At 37.5% G+C, this 21,331-nt stretch overlaps 1 protein-coding gene across 1 annotated transcript in view; it reads right to left on the minus strand.

Annotated features, from left to right (window-relative positions):
- CFTR (CF transmembrane conductance regulator) overlaps positions 1 to 21,331 on the minus strand; it is a 168,902-nt gene that overhangs the window by 44,606 nt on the left and 102,965 nt on the right. The window contains exons 19-21 of the mRNA XM_084896960.1: positions 16,504 to 16,654; positions 14,169 to 14,396; positions 11,731 to 11,831 (exon numbers count right to left, since the gene is read on the minus strand). Coding sequence (XP_084753086.1) covers positions 11,731 to 11,831; positions 14,169 to 14,396; positions 16,504 to 16,654 — 480 coding nt within the window. The remainder of the gene's footprint in view (positions 1 to 11,730; positions 11,832 to 14,168; positions 14,397 to 16,503; positions 16,655 to 21,331) is intronic.

Below are 21,331 nucleotides of genomic sequence, written 5' to 3' on the forward strand. Positions count from 1 at the left end.
CATTCATTGTCTAGATGGAGTTAGATTGAAATGCAGATTTGGCAATTACCAAGAGTGACTGCCAACTGGCAAACCCCCAATCTTAAGATGCTGCTTCCTATGCGCTGCCAGAGGAGGAATGAAGGGCAGCTCGGCCTGGCCCACTGACAGCAGTCACACTGCAGCCATCCCCAGTTTAGGTGGGAGCATTTAGATTATGAAAAGTAAATGATGAAGCAAAAATGAGCTGCAAGCATTGAATATTTTCTTCTTGTGAAAGAGAAAACTTGACATTATCTGTGCAGATTTTTATAAAATTGGAGTTTAGCCGAAACAAGGTGGGATTTTTGCTTGAGAATCACCTGCTTAAAATTTTGGGTTCCATTATTCAGATTTACTATGCTCCAAAAAGTATCCTACGTCAATCTTTAAAACTGAGTCTCATTACCTTTATAGTAACATTTAAAGTTACTAATTTAGCTGAAACCAGTTTGGCTCAGTGGATAGAGCATTGGCCTTCAGACTGAAAGGTCCCAGGATTCTGGTCAAGGGATGTACCTTGGTTGCAGGCACATCCCCAGTAGGGGGTGTGCAAGAAGCAACTGATTGATGTTTCTAACTCTCTAACCCTCTCTCTTCCTCTCTGTAAAAATCAATAAAAAATATATATATTTAAAAATAAATAAAGTTACTAATCTAAGCACAGGAGAATAGTCTATGGGGAGTGTGATAGTTTTAACAAAAAAGATAGTCTTAGCCTCTCACCTCACACTTGCTTTATAAGGAATATGTCAAAGTGGAAAAAGAAAATAATTCCTCATTTTTCTTTTCACTTTTTATTGACAAAGAGGAGAGAAAGTTTAAAGACCTTTTCTAGAATAAGTCATGAAGCCACATTTCTCTCCCTCACAAAAAATATTCTAGTTCCTTTTATCCTTTGGTTGTTTAGAAACCCAAGCATCCAAAAACCATGACAATAGAAAATTTATTTTATAATTCTCATATCTGGCTCATAACATTGCAAAGGTATTTCATAACTGGCTATTATAGGAAGATTGCCCAGAAGTAAATGTGAAGAGAAGCATCTGGAAAACTTACATGATGTGAAAAACATCAAGCATTTTACAAGATAAATTTTTAGAATGTGAAGTACCTAATGTAGGTATTAAAATATTTTAAATCTTAGCTTCTCTGGGTAGGTCCAAAGTAACTGCTTTTTAGCACTGGTCACACACCTGAAACCCTGTTCAAGTCATTGGCATAATCTTTAGGCCATGTACACAGACTTCAGAGATAATGCTTATCATGAAACAAGGCTCTGCTCAAAATACATTCTTGAGACTCTAGTCTAGTTTTCTGTGTTTATCACTTGTGTTCCTAGAGTAAAAAGCCTGTACCATATTGCTATAAATTATTAACATTAACAGCATAAGTGAGTTACTTATAGTATACTATAAACTAACCCTTAGTAAATGATTATCCCTTACTATCTCACAAATGATTTATGTAGTCTAACCTGTGGCAAAACACAGGGCAAGTGTCACTTTCCGCGAGAAATTACAGAGATTGTTTTTGACATAAGAGAAAGAAAATCCATTACAACTAAGGACAAAATACTTGTTCTAAGTGAACATGGAGGCATCAAAATATGCTGATGCTTATTTTCATTAATTAAGAGTTTTAGTAATCATGGAAGATTCAGATTTACCCTTTTGTCTGACATCATTCATTAAATCTATTATTCAAATTGGAGATTACTTACACTCTGCCTTGTGTTTTGTTTTCTTTTTGTTTTTTAAGCACATGACAAGCCATCAACAATTGCTTGGTGAATGCAATTGGATGTCTGTGGTATCCACTAAAAATATTTCAAAAAAAAAAAACTCAAGAAGCTGAGTTTAAAATATTTTGTCCAGGTTTTTCCTATTTCAATAAATAACAGACTTTTCTAAGCACCTGAATTTTGAAATATTGTGGCTTCCCCAAACTCTGTCAATTAAACATCATCATTTATGTCTTATAGATAATTTATATCTATCTATCTATCTATCTATCTATCTATCTATCTATTATCTATCTATCACTGGTCAATATCTAGGATAAAAATAATTTGCTGATGGTCCATCAATTCTGAAGTAAATTCTATGCCATAGATCAGAAGTCAGCAAAACTGTGGCTCAATGGCCAAAAAAGCTCTACCCATTTGTGCACATTTGCTTTGCCCTACAAAGGCAGAGTTGGAAAGTTGACTAGAGACCATATAGCCCATAGAACTGAAAAGAGTTAATATCTGACCCTTAGTAGGAATACGTTTGCTGAACCCTTGCCATGACTCAGAAAATCAGAACTAAAATGAGTCTTAGAGGCCATCTAATCTAGTGATTCCCAAATCCAGATACACATTAGAATGACCTGAAACACTTTAAAAAATATATAGACACCCTACCCCCAACCAATAGGGCTGATATAATTGGTCTTAAGGGGACCTTAAGTAATCTAAAATTTTATAATTCCTCATGTGCTGCCAGGTATAGAACCTCTGGTCTAATCCCTTCCTTCTTGCTATACATGAGAAAATCTAAACACGGGAAATTAAAGTGATAGGCACAAAGCTCAACAAATTTTCAAACTTTTTAGCACTCCAGCAATCCCTTAGGGCACTCATAAGCCTCTCAGACTAACTCGGGACCAGAGGACATCAACTGGTTCCGAGTTCTTTAATCAGCTCTGACAATGGCAGAGGTGAATATCTGAATCATTGGACTTCAGCACTTAGGGAGAGTGGCAGATATATGCGCTTCCTGTGAGCATCTAGAATAATGCCCGGGACATGCCCCAATCAAAGGTTGGAATCTTTCATATGAAAAAGAGTTCAGAAGAGAGAAAATATCAAAGTTGATAGGGATCTTAGAAAATTCCTAACCAAACTGTTTCATATTACAAACAAGAAAAGTGAATCTCTCAAGGGTGATAATGACATGTCTAAGTTCTCAGTTTTGGGTGGTAAGGCCAGAATGAAATGCAGAGTAGAAAACCACTCTGCAGGATGGAACGAGAATGGTTAGATGAAAAGAAATCTTGGGATAGAGGTCATGAGAAGAAAATATACCACAATGGCTCATGAGAACTAAAAAACAAATATATGATCAAAAGGCCATTTAAAGGAGGCAAAACACACACGCATATGCGTGCACGCGCAGAGACACAGGATAAATGAAACCTCCTCTCAGATTCTTATAGCAGAAACTATTTTCTTTCTTTTTTAATCCTCACCAGAGGATGAGTCTATTGATTTTAGCAAGAGAGGGAGGGAGAGAAAAAGAGAGAGAGAGAAAGAGAGAGACAGAGACAGAGACATCAAAATGAGAAACATCAATTGGTTGCCTCCCACACCCAGACCAGGATCAAACTCAAAGGTTCAGTGTATGGGACAAAACAAACCAACTGAGCCACCCAGCCTGGAGAGAAACTATTTCAATACATAATAATTAGGCATCAGAAACAATGAAGAAAAATCAGGTTCCCCTTTTCCCTTCCCAGAAAGTTTCTTAGTCATTTGATCTTTACTAAACCCAAAATAAACATGGGCAATAAAAGGACAAAGGAGAAACAGAAGACGTTTCTATTGACAGAAAACTCCTTTCAGATTGCATCAACCTTGCAAAAACTTTCTGTTGCCCCATTAACTGGAGTCTAAATGTGAGCCCTACAGATGCACAATCTTCCCTGCTCATTGTTTTCTTCCTCTTGTGTTATAAGGAACACACAATACAACAGGGATGGTTTATCTGCTGATGTCGTTAGAGAATTAAGGAAGCAGGAGAAAAGTCACATGCTCAGATCTTTTGTTTTTGTTTTGTTTTTTAATTTAATTTTATTGTTTAAAGTATTACAAGTAGTAGTAGAAAAAGACATAAACTGTCAACTGCCTCATTCAAGCAAAGACTATGATTGTTGGCAAGTTGTCAGTCAGCAGATAGCTTGATACATCACCTTTGTACCCTTTAGCTCCTATTTATCATTTATTCATTCATTCATTTGTCATTCATTCATTCATGGAGGCTGAAAACTAGGTATGCATTGCCTATTTAAGATACATAGTGCTTATCTAGCTAAGTATAGGAGAAAGAGAGCTTTATGGCACTAAAAATGGCAGGCATCTTGTGAATCCATAGGAAATAAATCAGCACTTGGCTTTGTTAATTAAAAATGCAACAAATCCTACCTAATAAAAGAGAAACAAACATGCAAATTGACTGTACCTTTGCTACGCCCACAAGCCACGCCCACCAACCAATCAGGGCAAGTATGCAAATCAACCCAAACCAAGATGGTGGTTAATTTGCATATCCAGGCCAGAGAGAAGACTGAAGACAATGTAGAAAGAAGCCAAGCGCTGCAGAAAGGGTGTAGCTGTGGAGAAGCAAGCAAGCGGGGTGGGGGAGAAGGGAGGGCAGCAGGTGGGGTGGCAGAGAAGGTAGGAGGAGGGGAGCAGGAGGGGCGGCAATTGCAGCAGGAAGTCCTATTGCAGGAATCTTCCTGTAACAGGCCTCTAGTTTAATATAATAACATTAGCAATAATAATTACAATCTATATAATATTTGATGTATGGAGTTAAGACAAATTAACACTTCTCTTTTCATCCCATCTACAGAATGGTATGAGATATATAATTGATATGAATAGAGAGACATATACACAATTCTAAAATGAGGAATGAATTGACATAACAGTTTTTAAAACAATTATCAATTGAATAATTGGAAATCCCCAAACATGGGAATTTATAGTGGAAATTATTAAATTAGACTCTGATAAATTATACTACAGTAATTCCTCACTTAACAATGTCAATAGTGACTTTAAGCAAAAGGATGTATAATGAAACCAATTTTTACTATAAGCTAATTGATATAAATAAGAATTAAGATCCCTAGAGTATCTCATTAACACTATAACAAAATGACATTGAATGAAACAATGTTATTTGAGAACCTGCTGTATATTGTTCATAAGCTGCCATGGACCACATAGTTTTTCCCAACCTGCTAAATAAACCTAGACAAATTAGTATATAGAATAGACACTTATTCCTTTTCAATCATCTCTAGATATTCTATGTGTATTTTGAAGAGCTGCTGGACAAGAACTTATGGTCTAAAATGTGTTTTATGAACACTTGGAGATATTAAATTGGTAGTTGGATATATGTTTAGAGAGCAGGGAAGTAGTCTAACTACAGATATGAATGTGTGATCCTTTAAGAGCTGGATTTTGAATTATAGTTAGATAACAACAGCTAGAGAGAGTTAGATAGAAGAGGACTAGAATTTAGCTAGGGTTTAAGAGATCTGAAGAAAAAAAAAAAACACAACCCACAAAAACAAAACAAAACAAAAAAAACTGGGGCCAGCAAAGAGGAGAAAGGTAGAAGCAGAGAGGTAGCAGGAACACAAGGTGAAAGTAGTATCATGAAAAGAAGAGAGAAAAGTATAATGAGAATGATTTTTCCATGGCATAAATACTGCTGAGAAGTTGAGTGAGACTAGAGCATTGGCTCTGGCAAATATTGATCATGAGTCACAAGGGTGATAGTAATGAAATTAAATAGGTTGTAGAGAGAATGGGGGAAAGGAAATGGAGACAGGAACTCTTTTCAAGAAGTTTGGCTGTAAACAGGTCAATGAAATGAGGTGTAAGCTGGAAGACAAGGGAAGGTAGTTGTAAGCTAGAGAGAAAGATCCAAACAAGAAAGGTTAATTGCATATTATCAGCCTTTATATAAGAGCAAAGACACAGAGGGAAGGTGGAACACATGAATAGAGGTTCAGCAGGATAGTGCAACTGGTGAACAGAAAGGAAGTGCTTCTTTCTGGTTGCATCTTGTTTTTTTCTTTCTATAAAGTATGTAGCAAAATCACTGGCTGAGAGTGAAGAAAGTAGAATTATTAAAGCACCTGAGAAGAGGTAAAGAGGTAGGAAAGAACTATCTTAGGGAATAAAATAAAGAATTAATTAGGGAGATCCAAGGTGGTGGTGGAATAGGTAGAATGCTACACTAACTTCCTCCGAGGACCAAAGTGAAATTACTGCTAAATTATAGAACAAGCATCCTGAATAACCAACTGAAGACTAGCCTGAAGACAAGTCTTATAACCAAGGTTTTACAGAAGAAGACACAAGACTAGTAGGAAGGGCAGAGATGTAAAAAGGGCTGGCCCCACTCGCACAAGTGGTGGGTAACAGCCTGGAGGGATATCTCAGCTGCAGGGATTCTCCTAAAAAGCTGGATTCCCTAGCTCAGAGCACCAGAGCCAGGAAGAGGCACTCACATAACATCTGGCTGTGAAAATCAGTGGGGGTTCTATCTGCCTTGACTAGAAAGGAGTCTTCTAGAGACAGGGGTGCATTCTTAAAGGGCCAAAATACAGAATTCCATTCACAGTTACTTAACCCTGGACTCTGGCAGAGAGAGAGGGCTAAGCCAACTACAGTCTCATAAGAAAAATCTGGGGTATGTGGCTCTGGGCAGAAATTAAAGAAAATACAAATAAGTGGAAGAATATACCAGGTTCATGGATAGGAAGAAATAACATAACTAAAATGTCCATACAACCCAAAGCAATGTATATATTCAATGCAATTAATATCAATTTATCAATGTTGTTATTTCACAGAACTAGAACAAATATTCTAAAAATATATATAAAACAACAAAAGACCCCAAATAGCTACAGCAATATTGAGAAAGAAAAACAAAATAGAAGGAATCACACTAGCTGTAATCAAACTATGCTACAAAAACCATGGTAATAAAATCAGCATGATACTGGCATAAAACCAGAGATATAGATAAACGGAACAGAATGTTGAACCCAGAAATGAATCCATGGCTTCATGGTCAATTAATATTTGACAAGAAGGTGAAAACACACAATGGACTAAAGATAATCTATTTAATCAATGGTGCTAGAAAAATTGGACACATGCCAAAAAAAAAAAAAAAAAAAAAGGAAACTAGACCACCAACTGACACCACACACAGGAAAAAAACTGAAAATGGATTATAGACTTAAATATTAGACTTGACACCATCCTTGAAGAAAACATAGGCAGTAAAATCCTAGGTACTTCTCTTAGCAATATTTTTTTCCTTTTGTATCTCCTCAGGCAAGGGAAACAAAATAATCAATAAATAAATGGGACTACATCAAACTAAAAAGTTTTTGCACAGAAGAGAAAACCAAACAACAGAATAAAAAGAGAAACTACTGAATGGGAGAACATATTCCCCAATGATACATCTGATAAGGGGTAAATTTCCAAAATTTATAAAGAATATACAATTCAACACCAAAATAAACAATCCAATTTAAAAATTGGCAAAGGACCTGAATAGACACTTCTCCAAAGAAGACATACAAATGGCCAATAGACAAATGAAAAGATGTGCAATGTCACTAATCATTAAAGAAATTAAAACCACAATGGGTTACCACCTCACATCTGTTAAAATGGCTACCATCAATAAATCAACAAACAACAAGGATGTGACAAAAGGATACCCTCATCAGTGGAAATACAGATTGGTGCAGCCACTGTGGAAAGGAGTATAAAGTTACCTGAAAAAATTAAAAATGGAGCCCTAGCTGGTTTGTCTCAGTGGACAAAGCTTCAGCCTGCAGACCAGAGGGTCCCAGGTTCAATTCCGACCAAGGGCACATGCCTGGGTTGCAGGCTTGATCCCCCAGTAGGGAACATACAGGAGGCAGCCAATCAATAATTCTCTCTCATCATTCATGCTTCTATTTCTCTACCTCTCTCCCTTCCTCCCTGAAATCAATAAATATACATACATCTATACTAATAAAAGAATAAGATGTAATTTGAACATACCTTCACAATGCCCACCAGCCAATCAGGAGTTAGTATACACATTAATCCAACAAAGATGGAAGACTAATTTGCATACACAGGCACCGAGCAGTCAGGTGTGGGCGGGATGCAGGCATTCCACACTGCCCCAGCCTCTCCAGGCCTCTGGGCAGTGTAGGAAGGCGGAAAAGCGGCTCTGGGCTAGAGTGAAGGCGGTGCCGGCAGCCAGGGGAGGGAAGACCCATTCTTGCATGAATCTTCATGCACCGGGCCTCTAATATATATATAATTTTTTTAAAATTAAAAATGGAAGGAAAAGAAAACCCTCATACAAACAGACAAGAGTGTGGCGATTACCAGAATGAAATGGGTATGGGGGAAGTAGAAGAAGGTATAAGGGGGATAAATGGTGATGGAAGGAGACTTGACTTGGGGTGGTGAACACACAAAACAATATACAGATTGTACAATTATAAACCTGAAACCTATATAATTTATTAACCAATAAATTCAATGAAAAGGAAAAGCAGGTAATTAATTTGGAAAGAGTAATAAAAGGGTTGTTGGCCAGTTTTGAGTGCTGATATTTGAGATGTATAGTCCATCGTAAATACGAAGTGGCTAGAAGTAGCTATGAGGAAGTATTATCATCCAATTATTATACCATTACTGGTTGATAGCTGGGCCCCGGAGTATAAGCAATTGGTGAGCTATAAAAGAAAATTCATATTGCTATTTTTTAATAACTTCATAGTTCTGCTGACATTTGACTCTGTGTTCATGTCAAATGGGGAAATAAAATATTCTTTACAAATCTAAAGAGGTTTTTTTTCTCAGTAGCACAGCAGAAAACTAAAAGCATGCATCAAACAAAACAATGTTTACTGCATTTTAAACTGAGATCTGAATTCAGTTAACAAGTCAGTAAGATAAAAATGAGAACATATTGAGTTTTTACTTCAGAGGTCAGAAAGACCTTTATTGTTAAGATCATTCAGATGTGAAATCTGAGGACACAGATATCTCCCCTTGTACTCCGAACATATGCCAGGTGAAAATTAAAAAAAAACATATTACTGTACAATGTGAGCAATGGCATGGATGAGAGCAGTAAAATGAGAATTAATACCTAAATAAATGCCCACTGAGGATCTGGAAAGATGACTGGGTGATTTGACAAGGAAATGAAAACTAACACAATCACTTTGATAATCAAACTGAAGAACATGACTTTTAAAAAAAATGACATAAAATGCAAATATTGACACTTTTTGTGTGTTAATTCTCACCTATGGATATTGTTTTGATTGATTTTTAGAGAAAGTGGGAGAGAGAGAAAAAGAGAAAAGAGACAGAGACACAGAGAGAAACACAGATGTGAGAGAGACACATCAATTGGTTGCCCACAGCATGGCCCTAAAGCTGGGGATGGAACCTGAGACCCTTCAGTGCACAGGGCCAATGCTCTAACCACTGAGAAACTTGGGCAGGGGCCAAATACTGACACTTTTTTATTTTTTTTCAAGACTGACACTTCTTATAGTCTGTACTAGAACCTAATTGTTCTTTGCAAATTTTCTCTCTCTCTCTCTCTCTCTCTCTCTCTCTCTCTCTCTCTCTCTCTCTATATATATATATATATATATATATATATATATATATATATATAATTGATTTTTTACAGAAAGGAAGAGAGGGATAGAGAGTTAGAAACATCAATGAGAGAATCATCGATCAACTGCCTCTTGCACACCCCCTACTGAGGATGTGCCCGCAACCAAGGTATATGCCCTTGACCAGAATCGAACCTGGGACCTTTCAGTCCCAGGCTGATGCTCTATCCACTGAGTCAAACTGGTTTTGGCAACAAATTTCCTTTTAAATGAGGAGATGAGAGATTCAATGTCCAAACATAGGTTCCAAAGCCCAGGATGCCATGGGAAAAACTAGAGAAGTAAAAAATACCTTAAGGATACGTTAATGGAAATTGGACATACAGAATAGAACTGCAACAACAAAAGTTTTGGCATCAATATGTAGAGGTTGATACATAAACCAAGACAATTAATATGGCAAAGAGAAAGGAATTGTGGATATTCAGATTGAAGAGACATTTTAGAAAAAGAGGTGACATAATGAAATTTTTAATTATAAAGTCAAAGTCGTAGCAAGTTGGAACAAAGAATTAAATGCAGACACAATATTTGTTTATTCTTCCCCTGCTATTTTTCAACAGAAACATTTTAAAGTACATTTATAAGACCCAACCCTAAAAGCATGAAAGCTAAGTGAGGAGATAAATGAGTAGCTAAAAAGAGCTGGCCAAACTCAAAAAAATAATGTTAAAGGAAAAGAGATAAACCATACTATAAATCATGTTAAGGTTAAATTACATTTTAATGAATTATTAAAATTCTTTGGTTAAATAAAACATTAAGATACATAGGCAAAAAAGAGCATTAGAAGGTTTGGATTCTTTTCCTTTAGAGATTTTATAATGATATTTGTTCTGGCAGGAATTGATTATACAAATGTCACAGCTGAATGAATGTGTGTGGTTTGAGAACAAGTGAACTGCCTCAAGAATGGGAAAAGGAACTTGGACTGCAATAAAAGTAATTCTCAACATGGGCTTCTAGACTCTCCACCAATCCCTTAATGGATGACTGGTTTTAAAAAGAGTACTCCAGATAGACTAAGAAAAGTTGATGATTAAGCTAGCCAAACTACACTGTCTGATTGAAAATTATGTATTTGTGTATTTTTTTTAAATAAAAATGGGAAATCTGCCTTGCTTCCTTTATCTCTCATTCTTGCAGCCATGGGATTTGTGACCCTGACACTGTGTAGCTCACAAACCTATTGCAGGCTCTGCAATCTAAGGAAATAAGACAAGAGAAACAACAAAACCAAAATATGATCTTAGCATATACCAAATCAAGGATACAGTTGTGTGATAATAGGCATCAAGTAAAAAAGAGAGCAGGCAATGATAAACACTTAAGTATGAGAAAGGAGCTAAGACTACACACTGGGAATTTTAATACTAAGAAAAGAATATAGGAAAAAAAAGGTAATGCCGATAAATTTGAAAACCCAAGATAGGTAAGAATTTCTTAAACACAATACCAAATGCACAAAACATAAAGGGAAAGACTTAACTTAAAAGTTTTTTTGTGTTTTTTTTTTCATCAGAAGACACTAAAAGACCAACCACTGACTGGGGGACCATGTTTGAAATGTATAGAACTGATATCTGACCCAGAACTCATAAGCTCCAACAAATCAATCAAGAAAGAAGCCCAGTCTATTTGAAAAGATAGTCAATCCATATGAATAAGCAATGAGCAGAAGCAAAAACTCAAATGGCCAATTAATACCGTATGTATTAAGCTGCCCTAGCTCCTTAGTAATCACTTCACATCTGATTGCCAAAAAAGTAAAAAGCCTGAAAATATCAGGGTTGTATATCACAGGGATGGATCTGTGAGAGTCACTATACTCTGATGATGGGAACATAAATTGGTACAACAGATTTGAGAACAATTTAGTGTCAACTAGCAAAGTTGAATGTGGCTTAATTCTATGATCAGTGATACCATTCCATGTATCTACCCTGGAAAGATCCTGGACAAGGAGACTGTAAGAATGCTCACTATGGCACTAGATCTCGATTGTGGTTATCTATAGGGAGGAAATAAGAGCTATGGGTTTAGTAAGAGACACATAATGGTAATGGCCTTCAATTTATCTGTAATGTTTTATGCCTTCATGTGGGGGTTGGGGAGCTAGTTGTTCCTTATGTGATTACTTACAATGGTTGGTTTGTCTGAATTTTTTCATAAAAAAATATTTAAAAAATAAGAATTACTTACCAAACTATCCACATCTATGCTGGAGTTTACAGCCCACTGCAGGGTACTCATGATATTCATGGCTAATGTTAGCACGATTCCTACTGTTCCTTCTCCATCACCTAAGGGGGAACAAAGAGAGAAACAAACGTTATGCTATTCCTCGTGAACCCCTTTATTTAAACCTCTCCCGGGGCATACATCATTTAAAGTTACATTTCAATTTTGTGTCAGTTTTAACCAACTTTCATCTACGTTCACCATCTATCGCTGGTCAGAATGCCCTGCATATAGTAAGCATTCAGTCAGTATTTTAAATCAAAGAAAGATGGAAGATTAGGAAAGAGTTGCCCTTTTTTCAATGCTTTAGGTATTGAAGAGGCCATAGGTGCAGGGCACATACCATGTTTATCTTTTCTACTGTTACTCTGTGGGTAACAATACCTTCAAAGACTACAGTGGACAATGGGGAAAAGCCCTGGGTCTCAATGAGCTCCTCTACGGCGAATTCAGATGCTGCTGGGAAGAAAGCGGGCTTACAGTCTCACAGGGAGCTCCGCAGGTCTGCCATTTGGAAAGAGAGAACTGCCGTTTATGTTATAAAAAACAACTACTTCACCCAGGAAGAACAAAACTTTAGTGTTTATGGAGTAAATAGATTTTCAGGGCTATGGGGAGGACCACTAATTAAAATTCATAAGTATTCAGTATTTATGACCATTAAAATGTTCTAATACAAATGTTCTTAAATTACTATAACTTCGCGTTATCAAATCACAATTAAGTCTTTGTGTCTATTATGCATGATAAACTCGTCATAGTGTTCTTAAAAACAGAAGAGATACTAGTAATTCATCCTATCATTAATTCCTCTAAGACAGTGTTTCCCAAACTTCTCTCATGATGAGAATCACCTGGTGGAGTTGTTAAAACACAGATTCCTGAATCCCAACTAAGAAGTGCTAAACTAGAATTTATGGGAACATATAGGTAAAATTGCATACCTAACTTAGTGCTCTGTATATAACATCTGTCTTAGAGCACTAGTTAAGTATACAATTTTACCTATATGTTCCCAAAAATTCTAGTTTAGCACTTCTTAGTTGGGATTCAGGAATCTGTGTTTTAACAACTCCACCAGGTGATTCTCATCATGAGAGAAGTTTGGGAAACACTGCTCTAAGAGGACAAATCAAAGACCACAGGTATGTCTTCTTAGTACTAAACCATTTATTCTAAATAGGTCAGATGTATTTCAACATATTAGCCATTCTGAAGATTAAGATAAGAGTAAGATAAAATTTAATAGCAGTAACAATAATAAGCCATGTAAAATGTATGAGTATTTATTACGGGCCAGGAGCTGTACTAAGTGTTATGCACAAATTATCACACAGAATACAACGAATCTATTGGATAGGTACTACTATTACATGCCTTCTGCCTGAGGGCTCCACAGGGCACTCATGTAACTCTCCAACAGGTGACCCATTTGACTTGAGCCGGATTCTGCTCTTACAACCCAACAATCCTTTGACGTTTGACCTTTGCTTGAGCCTTTGTCCACTGTCACATACATGTTTCAATACTTTATATAGCTCCACATTCAACTTCTTACATTAGAAAAACTCACTTATCTAAATAGATTTTTACTTTTCTTATGATGAAATATTTTGTGTGGTTCCCCCCCACCCCCAAGATCTTTAAATTCAGCACATTTGTATTTAAAAAAATATGACACTTTTACCGAGCATTTCACATCTGTGGCAGATTTTGTCATGCAAAATTCTCATTAGGATAAATTTTACCAACTGGTGGTTAAAAGAACAAAACTTATTAGGAATGAGGCTTTTGTATGTGTGTGTGTAAATGCTGATGATTCTGTTCTCATATTCACAGAGCTCTTTATTGGACAGCTCTATTATTTTTTAAATAGAGGCCCAGTAGACAAAAATCGTGCACTGATAGGGTCCCTAGTGGCTGCAGGCTACCAGCCACATACTCCCTTTCTTCTTCCACCCTTTCCCCCTCCCTCTCCCGCCTGTCACTGGCCAGCCCTGCCCCCTGGTCTAACTCCAAGGTCAAGGGGGCAATTTGCATACTACACTTTTATTATTTAGGATCCTTTACCAATATGAGAATCCAGAGATGTGGTGGTGTTTTTTTACAATCACAGATTTGTTATCTTGCTTGCTCTTTGTCTCAGTCTGTTAGACCACAAAGTTGGGATAATTCTATAAACAATTCTAATTCAAAGACATCATTGTTCAACAACAAAACAATAGAAATTCAAGGAAATAATTTGTTCAACAATAAGCTAATAAGTGTTTTGATTAAAAAATGCCCCCAAATTGGTTTAAAGATATCTAAAATTTTTAAGCTAAAAAAACATAGCATTTTGTTGCTTGACAACATTTTAAGTTAAATGTTTAGCTAACTACTGAACAACTTCACAGTACCTGTTGTTAAAATGGAAATGAAGGTAACAGCAATGAAGAAGATGACAAAAATCATTTCTATTCTCATTTGGAACCAGCGCAGGGTTGACAGGTACAAGAACCAGTTGGCAGTGTGTAAGTTCAGAGCTTTGTGGAACAGGATTTCAAAGTAAGGCTGACGTCCAAAGGCACGAAGCGTCCATAGTCCTTTCAGGCTCGTAACCAGGTGAGTGAAGATGGGACTCCTGCCTGTGAAATATCCCCACAGAAAACAATGCAAACCATGTAAATGCACAATGCAAATTCTTACTACCACATACCTGATGAAGATTAGCTTAAAAGACAGCAAAGCTCATTAGTGAGAATGGTGCCCATTCTGGTGCCACGCTTGGAATAGATGAAATTTATAAATTTTTAATGTCACCCTCCTTTTATAGTTGGCTACCATGGATGGGAACTTAATATAAAAATCACTGTCATTATTTATTCATGTTTCTTGGTTACTTCTGGTCAGTTTTTCTGGCTAATCCTAAATTAATCACCATTGAGTGAAAATGGCTTTCTTTTAAAACTATTTATTCAAAGCCTTAAGATTGTTTAAAAGATTTAATTTAACAAATAATCTTCAAAGCAGAAATGCACTTGAAATTTAGCCCCTGAAAAAGCACCTGCACCAAGGCTGTTACGGAAAATGTGCTTCCCAAACAGCTCAAGCAGTATTTGGGGCACAAAAAAGCAAACCTGAGGAGAGAAAGGAAGGGTGTCTGAAAAGAAGCCAGAAGGAAGAATTTTGTGCAATATTGTTTAGAAACTCAGACAAACTTTTAGGAATAGTAGCACTATCATTTTAAAATTTAACTTATATAACTAAATTGTGAATGAATATCCTTTATAACCCTAGTAAGACTCTATGCAGTTGTTTTAAAATCAAAATGAGCCTGGATGTTGTGGCTAAGTTGTTGAGCATTGACCTTTGAACCAGGAGATCATGGTTCAACTCCTGGTCAGAGCACATGCCTGTGTTTCTGGCTCCAACCCTAGTAAGGGACAAACAAGAGGCAGCCAATTAATGATTCTCTCTCATCATTGATATATATATCTCGCCCTCTCTGAAGTCAATAAAAATATGTTTTAAAAAAGTATTTAAAGAACCAAAATGAATTCACATACTCTTAATTAACAAAACCAATCTATGTGTACTTTGTAATTTACTGTTTCCTTTTATATTCATACTAGTGGCCCGGTGCATGAAATTCATGCACGGAAAGGGGGGGGGGGCGGGGGGAGGGGGAGAAGGGAGAGGGTTCCTCAGCCCAGCCTGCACCCTCTCCAATCAGGGACCCCTTGGGGATGTCCAACTGCTGCAATCTGGGACCTCTGGCTCCTAACAGCTCACCTGCCTGCCTGCCTGATCACCCCTAACTGCCTCTGCCTGCCTGCTTAATCTCGCCCCAACTGCTCTCCCACCAGCCTGATCTCACCCCCAACTACCTCTGTTTGCCTGATCACCCCAACTGTCCTCCCCTGCCAGCCTGATCTTTCCTAGTCTTTGCCTCTCTTTGTTTTTCTCAGCAGTCCTTCAGGCCTCCCTGTCTCCCTCTTCATCTTTCCTGGCTGGGCAGGGGTAGGGCCAGTGGGGGCCACTCCATCCTCTGCCCACCCTCCCTTTCATCCAGGCCTCTTCAGGCCCAGTCTATTTTGTTTCCTCATTCTAAGAGAGAATCCAAGAGCAAGCTGGGAGGGAAGGAAAGAAAGGGGAAAAAGGTTGAGCTGGTGGGCACTGTGTGTGTGTGTGTGTATGTGGTTGTGAGTGAGTATGAGTACCGGCCCTGCCTCCTCCATTCTTGTCTCCTCTGCCACAAGTCCGGACCCACCAGAGCCTGCTGGTGCACAGCCTGGGCGTTAGGTCAAGCCTCCAGTCACTGTGGATGTGACGGACCCAGGGTTTTTATATATTAGGATACTTTTAATCCTCACCCACGGATATATTTTATTTTATTTATTTATTTTAATTTGAGAGAGAGAGAGAGAAAGTGAAAACAACAACATCGATGTGAGAGAGAAACATTGATCGGCTGCCTCCTGTACATGCCCAGACTGGGGATCAAACCTGCAACCTAGGTATGTGCCCTGACCGGGAATCGAACTCACAAGCTTTTGGTGTACAAGACAATGCTTCAACCAACTGAGCCACCCAGCCAGGGCTCTATCCATACACTTTTTAAAAGTCATTGTTATATAATGCAAAAGTTTACAAGCAGGAACATTTTTTTTGAAACTTAGATTAATAATAGAGAATTATGAGTAGCTCTTGCAGACATTTTCTGAGGTAAGGGTTGCACCCTCAGTGTCATACCTTCAGATTCCAGTTGCTTGAGTTGCTGGGAGGTGTGGAGAAAGTAGGCTCTCAATAAAACAAAAGCAGCGATCACTGGCACTGTTGCTAAGAGGATGTAGGGCTCTAAAACCGAGACCACTGCTACAGCTCCAATCACAATTAATACCAGCTGCAGGATCAAAGAAAACATGGTGGTGTGTGAATATTTTCATGTATGTCAGCAGTATATTTCTAAATAGCTCTTCACACTCTGTTCCATTCTCAATAAAAGGAAGGCATTTTCCTACTAGGACCGCTGTCATCTCAAAGTACTTTCTCATAAGTTTTCTTTGAATATTCAAAAATTGTTTAGGTACCACATAATAACATTTTGAAGTTTAGAAAACATGGTGATCTTGGATCTCTTAATGTGCTAACTTCCCGAACACAATACATTGGGAAGGGTGACTTTTTTTTTCTAGACTGACCCACTTTTTAAAAATAAACTTTAATGGATAAGATAATTTCCATATGAATGTGAAATTTTCGTATTTATTTTGCTTAGACAATTTGTAAAAAAATGGGCATTCATCTTGCAACCTTTTGAGTCAGAAAGATCTGATTGAAATGTATTATAATTTAAGCAAGCTACTTAACTTTTCTGAACCTAGTTTTCTCATGCTTAAGATTGAAAAAAATATATACTTAACTAAATGTTACTCCCTTTATCCAAAATCCTGTTTCTGTTCTTTCAAAATATTGGAGATGACCTATAGGTCCCCTTCTCCCCCCCAAAAAAGATTTGGGGGTATGGCAAATTTAATTTGAAATTGGGTAATTTTTTCTATCTCCTATGTTGTCAAAATAATTTTGTGTTTTGGTAAAGTCCATCCACTAAAGCTAAGGTTCACATTATTCACCAAAAATCTGGAGCCCTGTTGGAAGTCTCAGAAATAATCTAACCACGTTGATGTTCTTCAGGATCGATTAAAGGCTTAAATTCTATATTTCCACATGACAAATCCAGACATTTTAAAAAAACAAAACAAAACACAAGTCTGCTAACATTTATTCCACAATAATGCTTTTGAATAAGTATAAACTGTTATAACAGGAGTTAAAAAATAAACCTATGATAATATTCATATGATAATCAATGAGTCAGTTCTCTACCAATTTCCATGGCTGACACATGCATTACGCAGATAATGAAGTGGGATACAGAACATTTTGGTAGATGTGAGTAGGATGTGGGTGTAGCTAAAATCTGCATAAATCTTCTTTGAGTAGGTTATTTTCATCTAAAATTTATAATCATATCTCCATGACACTTTTGTAGGGAAAATACCTGCACATCTTGAGGCATCAAATTCTGCAATACCAGCCCTCCACTCATTCAACAAATACCCAGAAAATATTTACTGCCAGACACTGAACTAAATACATATGATGGCTCCATAATCCCTTTTCTATTGTGGGCCAACAAGTGCCACCAGCACAGTGAGAAAGCTCCTGGTGCCCTGTACTACATGACAAGACTTTACCAAGGGGAAACCGTAGCTTTATAATGAAGGATCCTTTTCCCGAAAAAATAGGATGTTTTGGGGAGAAAAGAGAAAAATTCTGATCTAAGCATGATTAACTAGGGAATATGACAATTTAAATGGGCAATCATATTAAAGAGCAGTGTGAAGGACAAATGCTGATACATTTGTAGCATGCGAACATTCAGCTACTCCATCAGGTCTTCTGTTTGCTGTTGACAACTATAAATGTACTGTGTCCATTTGATTTCTGACATATTTTCCACATGTCTGGGTAGTCAACTAACCAATATATCACACTGGGTTAGAGAAGAATGGAGAAGGCAGGTACAACTGGAAGTGATGAAACATTCACAAGATAGATTTCCAGCAATTAAAATAACCCAGAATAGAGCCCAAACTGAGAAATAAATGAAAACATAAGCCTAAGTATTGAGGAAAACAGTTTTATTTGCTCCATACGAGTCCACCTTTAGGCACTGAAGTTAGAATTTAATAATTTACCATTATGTGCAAAATTGAAGGCACTGATTTAATATATTTGATATTCAGATTACACAATGAATCCTTGAATTCTGCCTTATTTTAATTGACAATGGTTAAGAAACAAGTTTTTTTTAGACTGGGTATATTAGTGAGAAGACAACAAAATAGATAAACAGAGGGACTTCAGGACAAGATAAAAATTTGAGCACAGACTTCTAAATTCCATTCATTCTTACCCAAATCCTACACTTCATCAGAAGAAAAATTCAACAAGACTATAAAACCTGCAAGGCACCACTCATTCACACTCTTAGGAAGTGGGTAGCACATTTTTTATCACCCAAGCATCTCATAAACATCCCTGATACTGACAGTCACACAGCACTGCCTGGAACTGGAGTTGATAAGGGTAAATGGTCACTTTGAAATCAGTAATTAATTAATAGATAAATAAGTGAATACATATTAATTTAAAACCATGCATGAATACCAGATTTGGAATTCATAAATGATGGTCCTTGAGAATTTTTAGTAAGGATTTAATGGAATTAATAGAATGAATAGAAAAAAAAAATGTGAAAGACATAGTAGAAATCAAAGTAGCAAGACTCAATGTGTAATCCTAATATATAAAAAGCCAGGGGCTGTCACGACTGAAAAAAGCAGACGGACACCCAAACAGCAGGCTGTATGGGGTGACCAGACTGGCAGGGGGGTTAGGGAGGGATGACCAAACAACTGTACATCAGGCTGTGTGAGGTGACCAGGCTGGCAGGGGGGCAGTTAGGGGTTATTTGGCCAGCAGGCAGAGGCAGTTAAGGGGTGATAAGGCTGGTGGGGGGGCAGTTAGGGGTGATAAGGCAGGTAGTTGAACAGTTAGGAGCCAGCGGTCCTGAATTGTGAGAGGGCTGTCGAGTGCTGGTTTAGTCCCAATCCGTAAACCAGCAGTTGGACATTCCCCAAAGGGGTCCCAAATTGGAGAGAGTGCAGGCTGGGCTCAATTCATCCCCTTGCATGAATTTCATGCACCAGCCCTCTAGTCTTATATAATAAAAGCCTAATATGCTAAGTGTATGGTCGACCAATTGGCTGATCAACCAATCAAAGCATAGTATGCTAATGATATGCTAAGGCTACTCAAATGCTCGCTGTGACATGCACTGACCACCAGGGGGCAGACGCTCCAACCAGTAGGTTTAGCTTTCTGCTGGGATCTGGCCTGATTGGGACTGAGTGAGATGGACCAGATACACCCTGGAGCCCTCTCATGGTCCCTCCCTGGCTGGACAACCTCTCGAGTCTCTCCCTGGCCCCGATTGTGCACCAGTGGGGTTTCTTGACCTGGCCTGCACTCTATCACAATCCAGGATCCCTCAGGGGATGTCGGACAGCCTGTGTCAGCCCAATCCCACAGGCCAGGCCGAGGGACCCCACTGGTGCACAAATTTGAGCAGTGGGCCTCAAGTTGTATATAAGAAAGAAGAAATAAAAAAAGACCTAAAGGTTTTGAAGCTGAAAAGATTTTGGTAATCTAATATATGTATGCTTCTGTTTCATTAAAAAAAAATAAATAAATCATTCACCCAAACAGAGAAATAAATAGGAGCTAGAATACAGTTTCTCTCTGGCTTCAAATTGCCATCTATGGTCCACTTCCATTATGCCAATCCAAAGAAGATAACTTTAGTAGTAAAAGTGACCATCATCAAGTTTACCTTCCTCCTCTTATAGGTTAGAAAGATCAGACCCTTAGAGATTAAGTATCTTGTTAAGGTAAAATAAATAGTTGTATCTTCAGACTAGAATCTGGATCTTCATTTTTGTTATATGATATTCTAACCCAGAAAGTAAAATTGCCAGAACATTAAATGTTAGAAAATAGAGTAAAGAGAACATTTATTTATAATTAATTTTTAAAAGAAAATTTATAGGTATGCTTTCTTTGTACAAAAATTTGTTCCTGAAATGTATCTAAAATTAAATTAATCAGAGCATAATTAACTATAACCAGAGGAGCCCTAGAGGGTTTGGCTTAGTAGATAGAGCATCAGCTTGTCAGCTTGTGGATTGAAGGGTCCTGGGTTCAATTTGGGTCAAGGGCACATGCCTGGATTGCAGGCTCCATCCCAGTAGGGGGCGTGCAAGAGGCAGCTGATCAATGATTCTCACTCATCATTGATGTTTCTATCTCCCTCTCCCTCTCCCTTTCTCTCTAAAATCAATAAAAGGATTAATTTAAAGAGCCCCTGTGATAATTTTTTTAATAAAATTGAAATTAATCAAATTTTTACTATATTTGATTGTCATATATTATGCTTCCTTATTGTAGACCTTTCTACAAATAAAACAGGGAAATTAAGAGCCCTGCCCAAACCTTTGTGAAACAAGAACTAAAGACTCCCAACATTGGAAATTAAGCAGAAACTATTCAAATTGCCAAAAGAAAGCATTTGAGAGTCATCCCTGTGTCAAAAATTGTTAATTTATAAAATGAATATTTAAAAATTAATCTCCCAGAAGGACTTATTAAGTGATCCTTATATTGATTCAGAAAATACTCAATAAGCTACAAAAGTAGGGGGGAAATCCTTTGCAATCATGTCAAAATATCCGTGTTCCAGTTTGTGCCTGATTTCACAATATTACATTTGGGACCAGTCATTTACATTCCTGAAACAAGGAACAACGTACATCATTAAAGAAAGACGGAGGAAGCACTCCTTCAAATGCACAAACCCAAAGCACCAGTTAAAGAATTCCAGCAGTCACTGGAGTTACACCCCTCAACAGCGCAACTGAAGGAAATCCAAAAAGTTAAAGTTCACTTTGATGCGTTT

This window comes from Pipistrellus hanaki (assembly GCF_964339955.1).
Source record: "Pipistrellus hanaki genome assembly, chromosome: 10".
In the NCBI taxonomy this organism is placed as follows: Eukaryota; Metazoa; Chordata; class Mammalia; order Chiroptera; family Vespertilionidae; genus Pipistrellus; species Pipistrellus hanaki.